General features: G+C 37.0%; 1 protein-coding gene across 2 annotated transcripts; it reads right to left on the bottom strand.

Annotated features, from left to right (window-relative positions):
* Window positions 1-7,066: 7,066 nt before the first annotated feature.
* On the bottom strand, window positions 7,067-11,739 carry LOC116267602 (uncharacterized). Of its 2 annotated transcripts, XM_050075243.1 has the most exons (3): window positions 11,538-11,739; window positions 9,176-9,960; window positions 7,067-8,675 (listed from the first exon to the last, which is right to left on the bottom strand). In XM_050075243.1, the coding sequence occupies exon 3, from the start codon at window positions 8,368-8,370 to the stop codon at window positions 7,108-7,110; it is 1,263 nt and encodes a 420-aa protein (XP_049931200.1). In that variant the 5' UTR covers window positions 8,371-8,675; window positions 9,176-9,960; window positions 11,538-11,739; the 3' UTR covers window positions 7,067-7,107. The 2 variants fall into 2 exon arrangements, with proteins under 2 accessions (XP_049931200.1, XP_031505297.1); XM_031649437.2 differs by lacking the exon at window positions 9,176-9,960.
* Window positions 11,740-12,347: the final 608 nt, after the last annotated feature.

Here is a 12,347-nt window from a genome sequence, read left to right as displayed (position 1 = left end):
AACTTACTCATCACCTTATGGAATATAAAATACCACTGTCTAAGAAACAGTTTTAAGTCATACAAGGATTTTTTCAACTTGTACATTTTATCTTTATTTTCCTTAATAATATATCCTTCTAACTATTCTATATAGATATTTTTGTTCAACTCACCACTTATAATGACAATTTTTTTATCCATCTACCAACTATCCAAGTTATAGAATGATGCGATAGCCAAAATTATTCTGAGCGAGGTAAATTTAGCAACTAGCGAATAAGTTTCTAAATAATCAATTTCTTTCTTTTGAGAAAATTTTTCGCCGCTAGTTTAGATTTAAACTTATCGATTGTGCCATTAGCTTTATACTTTTTTTTTTCTTTAATACCCATTTACATTCTACAAGTTTTCTTCTTTTAAGAAGATCTATTAATTCTTAGACTTTTTTTTATGGATTTAACTTCTTCATCTATAGCTTTTATCCAATTTGATGATTCATTTGAATTTATCATTTCATGACATGTTAGATTATCTGTCGTTTCATCAATGTTTACTAGATAACATAGCTCATCTACCAATTATACATAATAGTTGTTCAAATATCAAGGAGGAGCTCTAGGTCTTTTATGACCAGTCAGAGTCTGAGAAGTTGAGGCATCAAAATAAATTAGTCCATTACCTAACTATTTATTAGTCAGTTCATTACCTGACTATTCATCTGAATAAATAAGATCATCCAGTAGATTAGATTGGTCTCCAATTGGGTTACGGACTTCATTATTGAGCATTTCTAAGATCTCTACGTCTTTATTTTCAATTAGTTTCATTGACGAATGATAAATATATGTAGTCTTTGGGTCATTTCAGGTATTCAATAAATAAACATCTTATATATTTGTTATCCAATTTATCCATTTTTGGATCTAAGAACTTGACGTGGACTATAAATCCCCATCTCCTGAAATGACTTAGATCTGGTTTCAAACTAGATGATCTCTCATAAGAAGTGGTTCAGATTGCCTTACAGTGCACTCAACTTAAGATGTACATAACTGTCATTACAGCCTCACCCCAAAATACTTTGGTTAATTGTGTGTCTGCCGACATGGACCTTACCATGGTCAAGAAAGTTCTGCTATACCTCTTTGCTACAACATTTTGGTGTGGTGTTTTAAATACTATTTTTTGCCTATTTATTCCAATCTCTTTACAATAACATTCAAAAATTTCATTTGCTATATACTCACCACCTCGATCAAACCTTATAACTTTGATATTTTTTCAAGTCGCCTCTCAACTCCATTATTGTATTCTTTGAATTTCTCAAGGTCTTCATATTTATTTTAATCAGGTAAAATAACCAAACCTTAAGAAATCATCAACGAATGTTGTGAAAGAAAGCATGCTACTATGAGTTGGACTCTAAATGATCCACAAATAACTGCATGGATAATCTCCAACAAATCAGTGGTTCAAATCACTTTGAAGAAAAATATTTTTTTCCATCTTTCTATATAAACATGACACACATTTTTCAAGGGCGTTCTTCATCAATATCATATATTATTTCTTATTGTGCTAATATCATCATTTTATTCATGCTTACATGGTCTAATCTTCCATGCTAAAAATTCTCATTCAATACACAATCAGTATAACATGATATTTATCCACTTCATTAAGTGTAAACATGTCATGTTCTTTTACAAACTTCTCTTCTAACGTTACTTTGCCATGTTTTCCTACTGTGACTTACCTCGAGAGAAAACACACATCAAAACAGCTAAGAAACTAAAAGCATACAAGAGAAGGGAGAAGGAGAGAAAGAAAAGGACACACAAGATAACGTGGTTCGGCTAAACAAGCCTACATCCACACCAACTATTCTCTCTATTCTTCAATAAATCAACCAAGAGAGAGTACAAATATTTATAGTCACTGTGTACAATTGAGATCCTTGATTTTAGGATCTGGATAGACTCAGGCAAGATTACAAGAGACTGTTTTAGAAATGGATCTTGCCTTATCAAGAGAAGATCCTTCAGTTTTGAATAACGCAACATTGGTGTTATCCTCTCCTTGATTGTCATCCTCTCCCTGATTGTCGTGGATTCTCTTATCAAAAACCTTTTCCAGTCAATGCACAAACACAAGGTTCCTACTAAGACTAAATATAAAACACCTCATTCAATACAACACTAGTGCTCCCAACATTGAGTTGATGTAAACCGACTCCCATGACATCATATTAAGAGTTATTTTCCATATAAACTTTTTTCTCTCATGAACCCATGTCTTTCATATGGACCACTTTACCAGTCAGTCAGCTCATCATTTACAAACAAACATTCAAACACAATGCAGATGGCTTCTCTATTGTGGTCCTATAGATTTGGCCTCCTGTTGTTGTTGTTGTTCCAATTATTGTTGTTTTGTATGTTTGTAAACTTCGTCCTACAATTCTTCTGGATATGCCCGAGCTTCCCATGCCTACAATATTTCACCACATTGCCTTGAGGACTTTGGGAACTTGTATGTTTTTTATTAAACTTGAGATCATATTTCTTTTTAACTTGTTCAGGTCAGACCAGACACTCTATTACCGTACACTGGTGTCAGCAAAACGAAAGAGATAATGAGTTGATGGAGAGGGAGAATGCCGAAAAAAAAAAGAAAGACATTGATTAAAGGAGAAGGTCAACCTGGCATGTAGGAGTGCTGGAGTCCTCCAAGACATGTATGATTTAAATATGCATCCGATACAACTTGATAATCCAATAAGCCAAGCAAAGAAAAACATTATAAAAGTAGGGGAAAATAAAGGATGAAAGAGGTAGAAGATGGAAAAGAGAAAGTGAGCTGCGTGCACTATGGTGGTGCACACAACAGATAGGCACAAAAAAAAGGGGAAAGGGGAAGGTGGGGCATTTTTAGAATTTTCAAAAAAAATAAAAAATTCTTTTGAACTTTTAGCTTTTTCGCGACCTTTTTTGTGCTTGCAGAGAGGGTTCCCTTTTTACTGACCAGGGATGTTTTGGTCATTATACTGCACATGCACGATTGTTCATACACGCTGCATGTAACGCGCTTCGTGGAAAAAAGGCCGCTGGGAAAGCTGCACGCTCACTCAAGACGACCAAATTAAAGAAGCTAGCTGGCGTTAGGCTGAAGGAAGACGAAGACAACACGGAAGCTGCTCTCTCCTCAAACGACATCACCACGTTACTTTGTTATATTGTTATATAGGATATTGGGGCTTACTCAGCAATTAATTATCATATATATATATATATATATGATAAAAAAAACAAATAAATAACTAGTTAGATCATACAAAAGTGCATATATAAAGGGTCATTTGGCAATAGGGACATTCTATGAGCGTCCCATGAATATGCCCCAAAATGTTCTATGAATCTGTCATAATCTTTGGGGTATATTCATGTGACACTTTATGAGTGTCCTTACTTTCAAACAACAAAAAAAAGGGGATCATTTTACAGCAGCTGAGACACTTTAACAGTGTCCTATGAATCTGCCTCAGCATAAGTTATAGTGTTTTATGAATCTACCTCATTCTTGAGGTATATTGTACAACACTTCATTTCAATGCCAAACTACCTTTAAAAAACAAAAACCCCCACAAAAGATGACTCTTCTAGTTGCATGGCAAATAAGAAAACTATGGGTTTGTTGAAGGTTTTGTGGCAGCCTAACTACTTACAATTCAAAACTCATGAGGGGTCAAAGACTGAAAAATTAGGGTGAAGGTTTCGATTATCGTCCATTCTTTGTTTTGCTAGGTGAAAACAAAAGGGGGTTTGGTGAAGGCTAAGGGCCTTCACTTGCTTCACCATTGGTGAACAACTTGCTTTCACAAGAAGGATGTTGGACATTAATGTCTTCCTTAGTGATGGGCATTTACGATTTTGATCAAAATCCTTGATCTCCTGTTTTTCTTTGTTTCTATGAGGCAGTTCATGATTGTTTTTTGTGGAAAGTTGCTTAAACTACTGCTGTAAAAGTCCATGAGTATCAGTCTCCCAAGCACAACACATATATAGGAGGTGGAATCCTCCGGGCATCCAGTCTTTGTCTAATTGTCACCGCCTGATCCATTGCATTAGATAAAAATAGGTTGGAGGATTTCTGCGAGGATCATATATATATATATATATATATATATATATATATATATATATATATATATATATAAAATCTTTTCCCCATATTTCGCCTACATTTAACAGTGCGCTTCTGGTAAAGGAATAGCTGGCCTTCCAGAACATTCATTCGGAAAGTCTTTCACTCGGTGCTTCGTTCAAAAGGGAGAAACCTGTCGATGATCGCTTCGCTTGTAATTGAGATCTCAAATTACCAAAGTCTGTAGTTTTTCCTCTTCTCTCATTACTTTCGTAGTACATATACGGCCCTCATTTTTAAGGACTATCATTATTTCCTTGTGTTTTGCTTTGTCTTTATCTTTTATCATCAAAAGGAAAAGGTTTTAACTTGAATGTATAAACACAGAACGAGAACGAGAAAAAAGGAGTCTTTATCTTTTATCATCAAAAGGACTTTTGTTTCAACTTGAATGTATAAACACAGAACGAGAAAAAAGAATTATATGTTATTATTTCTTTCAATTCAAAGGCATCATTAGATGTCGTAGAACATTGACAAAAGTCTAAAATGATAAGACTATAGACTCTATTCATAGGAGCACTTTTTTACCTTTGTCAAGAACTTATTCAATTTTCATTTTTAATTTAAAAATTTATATTCTTCTTTACATGATATTCACTTGACATATGAAAATACTTACGAAAATTAGCCATTAATTTTTATTCAATCTTAATAAAATCTCTCTCTCTCTCTCTCTCTCTCTCTATATATATATATATATATATATATATATATATATATATATATATATATAGACATTGGGTTGCTTTATATTTGTGTTCCACGAAATAAAATCTTTCCATTGCACAAATATAATATTTTTTTATGGTAAAGATTAAGTATACTCGACTTTTCAATTGATCTGCCCGTTTGTCTTGTGTTCATTTATGCATTGCGTTTTGTTTGTTTACATTTTTCAGCAACCACTTTAATTCTGCACTCCCTTTAATTATTTTTAAACATATGTCACTCCATACTCCACCAATGCAATTTTCTATTCACTCGCATTCCCTTCACTCTCCTAAGCCGTATCCATTGCTTATCCTGTCGATTACTATTGATTTTGCCAATAAAAGCACGAATATGTGCACGCAGACTCGGAGTTCAGAAAGCGAAAAGCTGTCCGCAAAGCCTTAAGAGGGGCAAATTAAAATATAAAAAACTAAAAAATAAATATAAATACATAAATGGCAGACACAAGTTTGTGCATGTTGGTATGTGAATGACCCACACCTGATCACTTGTACAGCACTAGATAATGCAATTAATTTTCTTATTTTAATTGACAAGTTGAAACTACGCAACCTTAATAGTATATTAAACTACAAAATAAAATTTAGATCACTACAAAGTAGCACCGAGTTTTCTGAGCTGCTTGTTTGATCCTTTTAACTTGGGTTACAATTTAACCAAAGTTGAGTTAATGAATTAGCTAGAATGGCAATTGACCATCAAAACATCTCCTTTTTCATCCTTTGCTTGGAAAGTTATAGCTCTTGTATTAATTGTAGCTTGATAAGACAGTTTTGGCCACTGATCGAAAAGCTCATTGGCCCGGTCCTACAGTCCTACTTAATGCACCAAGTGAAAGTGCTGTTTGATATTTATCGATAACACTTTGGGCTTGCTTTTCGAGAGCTTTTAAACTCATAAAACGAGCTCGACAAGCTAAATACGAATATACATATTGAGTAGATGATGGCTGCTTGGTTTAACTCGTAGAAGGTCGCTAACTGATGAAGAGAAAAAGCGTCGATACAATTTCTATGCTCAACAGTGTAAACTTAACAAAAAAAAAATTGCTGAAACATCATATTTTCCAACAAGGACCGAGGCAGTTGAAAATCCCATTGGGGGGATGCGTCATATTTTCTAGTATCTCAGCTAAAAAGTTAATTTTGTTATACTGCTTAGTGGATTCTTGTACATTTGAGAAGCACACTCTTAACTATGCAGACATTCAGGATATCATGCATGATGGCCACACTCTTAACTATGCAGACATTCAGGATATCATGCATGATGGCCAAGGTATTTATATATATTTTGTGTTTCATGAATCTGTTTCAATTTTTGATAAAACACTTAGAACAAGTGTTCTATGGATCTACCCTACATTTAAGGAAGACATCTACGTGCTGTCTTAATACCAATCGACTCTTGGGTTCAAGTGTTTTATGGATCTACCCCAAATTTGAAGAAATTCATATAACACCCACTTACAGTTCCTAATACCAAACAGCTCCAGATCGATTAAAAGCCAATGCCATGTTCACTTGGCCATGATGCAGTGTCTTAAACTTGGGATAAGTGGACGCCTTGTACAAATGTCCTCCCAGGGCATGTGACTACTCACCCCAGACAATAGGACGAAGCGTCATCAAGACCATGAGCAGGACACTGCCCACTTGACCAACCATGCCCTGAGCATTGATATCTATGTGGACATGTTACGCAGACTTCCGCCGATTAATCACAGACAGAGATGAACTTTTTCAAAGCATAAAATACAAATTCTAAGCTCAGAAGAACCTACCACCATAGAATCGCAGCTACAATTCCATCTTCTGAAGAGACCAGAACATACGGGAGAAAAACTGCCAGCAACCATATCCAAATATGAGAAGTCTCAGCAAACTCAACAAAGGAAAAGGAAACGCCTTTTAACATCATATTGCTGCATGTTACACGCATACGTTGAGAGTAGCAACTCCTGAAACCATGGAAACGAAGGAGGCCTTGCAATAAAGTTCAACTAAGCAACAGCTCATGCTCTTCAGTGGAGGCTTGACAATGTGGGAAAGACCAGCTTCTCAAGAAAATAGTCTATAGCTGCTGATGAGGTACGCAGGGTCGTCGGCACAAACCAAATCCTATTATCCTAAATGCAAACGAAGACCTGACACAAGATTTAGAAGTTGTTAAACAATCATTTACATTATCATTCCTGTTTCAGCAGCACTCCCTGCTGCCGACATTTCACCACTAAATACCAGCTTGTAGTGATCACAAGTGCTACAAGACGACCTCCCACAAGACTCGACAAAATGACACCAACGAAGATCATGTTTTCCAAACTTAAGTTGTACACTATACACAAACTTCCCTTGATGCTACTTTTCTCTGAAATAAATGGGAGATCATTTTCAGTTGGGAAAAGCAGATCTTTTTCTTCTGAAGAGAGTTGTTTTTTCTCTTTCACCATCTCTGCTTCTTGCACAAATTCTGAACCAGGTAACCCGTCTGCCTTTGGTGCTACTTCTTCCACACTCCCATTTCTTGAGCTGCGACGAGGCTTTGAGAAGAACCTTCTCAGTACTTTTGCCTTGATGCCACTCTTTAGCTTTACTTTCCAAGTCTGGTTTCCTGCAAGGGCCTCCACTGGGGCTATGCTATCTTGTTTTACTGCTATCGGTTCATCTCTTCCACTTTCTTGAAAATGTCTACCCTTATTCACGCTCCAATGCTCGCTTGGGGGGTTATATGCTAGAATCTCTTCATTATGAATCAAGGTCACTCGTTCATCTCTTTCACTTTCACAAAATCCCGTCTCGTAGTGATGAACATCAACCTCTTCAAAAGCAGTGATGCCCCTGTGAGAACTTCCTTCGCTCTTTGATTTCAGAACTCCTGCTGAACATGTAGAAAGCTTTGACGGATGGCAGAAATTATTCTTAAGATATTCAGCCAACAGCAAGCAGAAAGCCAATATAGTGATACCCAAAGTGACCTTCTTTGTTACAAACGCCAAAACAGACAGCAAACAAATCAAAGATACCACCTTGAACCTCTTCAACAACAGTGGATCTTCATCAGTTTCTCCAGTTGGCGACAGTCTCTTGTTTATCAACTGCTTTTGTATTTGTGGCTGAACAGGGCCAGACTCAAGATGAGAGTGATTGGTAGGTTCAAGTTCAACCACTGGAGTTGGGATGTGGATAGCAGGTGGATTAAGAAAGGGTGGACGGATATCCTTGATCGAAGGATTAGAAGATTTCTTGGATGGTTTTTTTCGTTCATTGATTGGGGGAATCCAGTTGATACGGGAGTTCACAACAAGATCTGCGACAGATGTAGGAAATCCTGTCTGAACTAATGACTCTCGCTTTGAATTCAGATCTGAGACTAGGCGAGAAATCTTATGGATTTTGCCTCTAGGGCCTTTCTTCTCACCAGCCTTCTTTTTCTTCCACAAGGAAAGCATGACTCCTCCTAAACTGCTAGCACTACCACATGCATCATCTTCAGCACCTAAACAACTTAGGAAGAACAGACCAGCAAGGAAAGAAACTATTCCGTTTTCGTTGTTCTTTTGTTTTACGAAAAGAACAACAAAGACGCCTCCTAGTCTTTCAGAATATGATGGGTTTGGAAAGAAATGAAGAACTGGCCTTCTAGATATCAAAGTTGGTCGAAAGTTCCCTTCTAAAGCTAGACAGACTTCAATGGAGCTTCTTCGCAGCGGCTTGCTTCCAAAGCTAAAGATCGGATTCGATCAACTCCCAAAGGCTGCAGAGACGCAAAAAAATAAATATGAATTCCAGAACTGCGGAAGAAACGACTCGAAAATTGGTGTAGCCATCTGGAACGTTTATTAATTTCTGAAAATTTCTCACTCCATTTGATACTTATTCATGCAACGCAAGGCATAGCTAAGTGGCACAATATCAGAGAAAGCATTTGTAGTACACCTTACACAGCGCAGGAAGAAAAGAAAGAAATAAAAAGAAAGATCCCTTCAAACTCTCAAAGAGAAAAGGGATGGCAAATAACTTGTTTTCTAGAAATAAATGGAAAGATCCCTTCAAGATCTTCATTTCATTTCCTTTTTTAATGTTTTTGTACTTGAGGCAGAGAAAAGTTGAAAAATAACTTGCTTTTTTGAAACCAAATTTGAGATAAATCACAGAGATTCAGGACTGGCAACTGCATCTAAATAAAGAAAATAAATAGCAGCAGGTCCCAAAATTGTGATAAAACAAAAACAAAAACCAACGCAACTTTCGTACCAGAAATCCCAGACAGGCATCACAAGCTCCGTGGGAAGTAGGCATGGGCTTAGCTTAGCACAGAGCTTCGCGGTAGGCCCTATACCTAGGTGGTTTTGGCTGAAGGATCATCAACGGGGTCATCGTAATAAACTTCAGACCGCTCCTAACAACAGTTTTTGAAGACAAGAATAAAAGAGATCTTCGTTCCAGATATTAGTGAAAACAGACGGTCTGAGCGCATTGCAGGCCACAAAGAGGTAGGTAGCGCCAACCAGAAATTCCAGGTACTCGTTGAAATGGAAGCAAATAATCCGAAATAATGCACTTCTACCTCACATGACAAGCCGAAACCCCAAAATACAACCCCTCAAACGGAATGAAGCCACGTGTCGACAATACCTTGCAATATGCAGGAAGCAAACCACGGAAACAGCGAACAGAGCAGAAGCATTTTCTCTATGTCATCCTATTAACAGTGAGAAATAAGAGCATTTTCGTCCAGTTACATCGGTACTGGGGACAAGGATTTCAATGCGCAAGCTTTGCGAGGCGAAATAACATCTAAATGCCTTTGTCCAATCACATCGGTACTGGAGGCAAAGAGAGAGAGAGAGAGAGAGAGAAAAAGAGGAAATGCCTCCCACCAGGGGCGCATATAAACATCTCCCCTAGACAATAGATACATCACAAGATACAGAAGGAACCAATTCAATGGCTTACTGCTCCAAACTGAATCTAAGACAACCGGAGAAAGTGAAATCTAGCCAAGCTAACACTTTTTCATCCTCCTCTTCTCTTCCCCGCTAAAATCAGCGGCACCGTCGGAAAAAACAATCAGGAAAGGAAGATTAAACAAATAAAAAAGACTAAAAGAGAGAAATAAATCAAACAAGAGGTGCAGACACAGACGCGAGTTACTTGCCCTTCTTTCCCCAAACTATGCTAATTTTCTTCCTCTCTTTCTTTTGTTTTCACTTCCTTCTTCTAATGGATGTTGGTCAACTAGAAAATCACCAACAAACAGGCGATAACCACGCTACTGCGACTCATGATTTATCGTCCACTTGCTGGAAATACGACAATATAGCCGCAGAGAGAGGAGAGAGGGAGATAGAACTTTGACGACAAAACTTTCAGTGCCCGTGCAGACAAATACAGCAATTCCATCGTCTGAACAGAAAAATATTCCATCAAACGAATGGATTTGAAAGCTTCCGTACATGATAATTGAGCAAGGATCACATTCATGTTCCGGCTTCTTTTCTTTATTTTGAGACTCACCACCAAGAACAGAATTACACAAATATTGATACCAACGCAGTTTTGAAAAATCCCATGCGAAAGGATTTATGTGGTAGGAGGCCTCCATTTTAAGCATTGTCTTTAGTAACCTGACTCATTTATTTTTAAAACATTTTCATAACCATCTCTTTCTGGCATAGAAAAGGATGTAGAACATAGTCGCTAAACAAAAAGAAACACCATTTTCTGGTCGAGAAGAAAAGACACGAGGCATTTTAAAACTGTATCTTACTAAAGGCCACCAGAACAGGAAGCTGAGAATCTGACGAGAGGAACATCCAAGGTCAGATCACAAGAGATTAATACCCCCCGAAATTTACTCGGTAAAAGAATCTTCAATAGTTTAAGCACAGAAAAAGCAATAGAAAAAAGATAAATGAAAATTTCCAAACTTGGGCAGGATCCGACAAAATTTCCCAAAAAAGCTGATCAATTTTGGATAATAGACTTAAAAATTCAAGAAAAATCTTCGCCAAAAGCACGAAAATTCATTGAATTAGCAGTGTGCCTCTCAAGAAATAATGACAAATTTAAGAAGAAGAGAAAGCTAATAAGAATTATTTTTTTCACTTAAAAAATTTCATTGAATTTCCGGACAACTTTTCACCAACCAATAATTTCATCCCGGCGTAGCTTTCAGAACGACGACTTCGACGACCCTTGAAAGAAAACTCAGCAACTCTTCTTGCAGGAAAAAGTTGAACTAAGAGCAAATAATCAAAGACAAGTTAAAGCGTCTTCTCTTGCCGTCACTCACCAAAGACCCAAAAAAAAAAAATCCTAAATCTAGGTATCACCGACAAACAATCCGTGGTTTCCTCATAAAACGCAAAGAATTCCAGGACTCCATCAAGGAAAACTCATCGATAGTTACATTTCACCTTCAATTTGCCTGCAAACCTACGAGTTCCCCAATATCCTTCAACATGAAAGATTTGTTGCATAAAACTCGATTTTTCCGACTAAAACGAGGGATCAAACACTAAATAAAGATTACACAAAAGCTAACAACAAATCAAGCAAAAAAAATGAAGTAAAAAATCGAAGAGAGAAATACAAAGCAATCGAGGCAATTCACCTAACGGAGACCAGAAAAACGGCTGATGACGTGAGAATTCGAGCAGTGGTCCTCTGCTTCTCCCGTCTCGTAGCGCAAGCAATGGAAGAGCAGGGTACGAATTCCTCGTTTCTCCGCCGGCTGCCATCCTCCGTCTCCCGGAGAGAAAGGGCCACACTCCTTCCGGCGGTTCTTTATTTGTAGTTCATCGGCGGCCCTTTGGGTACTTCAAAGGTAACATTTAAAACTAAAGCCGCATCTTCATCTCGAGCCACGTATGCGACTACGTACGCGCATACATGAGTTATTAACCTTGCACCCCCGCTATCCTTATTTTTACATTTTAGTGCCTAAAATAATCAAATCTTCGAATAACCGGCCTTGAAAGTGCAGACACTTTTTAGGTCCTGCTGCTAATATGCTATGTTACGTGTCTTTCGGTTCTAGTTTTTCTTTTATGTTTAATAGTTTGAAATTTTGATTTTGGAATGAAATGAAGTGTTTGATAAAACAGAAATTAAAATTGATGAACTAAAACCATCATGAGTCATGACATGTGTTTGAAAGAGAGATGAAAAAAATTTTGAGGTTCTGTAATCTTAATTTCACTTTTAGGGTAAAACCTCAATTCTGAAATTTTGATTTGAAAATGAGTCTATAATTCCAAAATCAAAATTCTTGGTTTGATAATGCAATTCGCATTTCATCAATTCTAATTTTAAAATTCTAAAATTTCAGCACCCCTGTGAAAATAAAAGATGCTGGATACTTAATAAAGGATACATGTCCAGATTTGCAAGGACATTTTGGTCATTTTTTAAATGTGTTAGG

This window comes from Nymphaea colorata, chromosome 14, assembly GCF_008831285.2.
Source record: "Nymphaea colorata isolate Beijing-Zhang1983 chromosome 14, ASM883128v2, whole genome shotgun sequence".
In the NCBI taxonomy this organism is placed as follows: domain Eukaryota; kingdom Viridiplantae; phylum Streptophyta; class Magnoliopsida; order Nymphaeales; family Nymphaeaceae; genus Nymphaea; species Nymphaea colorata.
This window is presented reverse-complemented; position numbering and strand designations above follow the sequence as displayed.

What these genes read in the sequence shown, in the direction of transcription:
- LOC116267602 (XM_050075243.1), bottom strand. Translation starts at nt 8,370, where the DNA reads ATGCTTTCCTTGTGGAAGAAAAAGAAGGCTGGTGAGAAGAAAGGCCCT.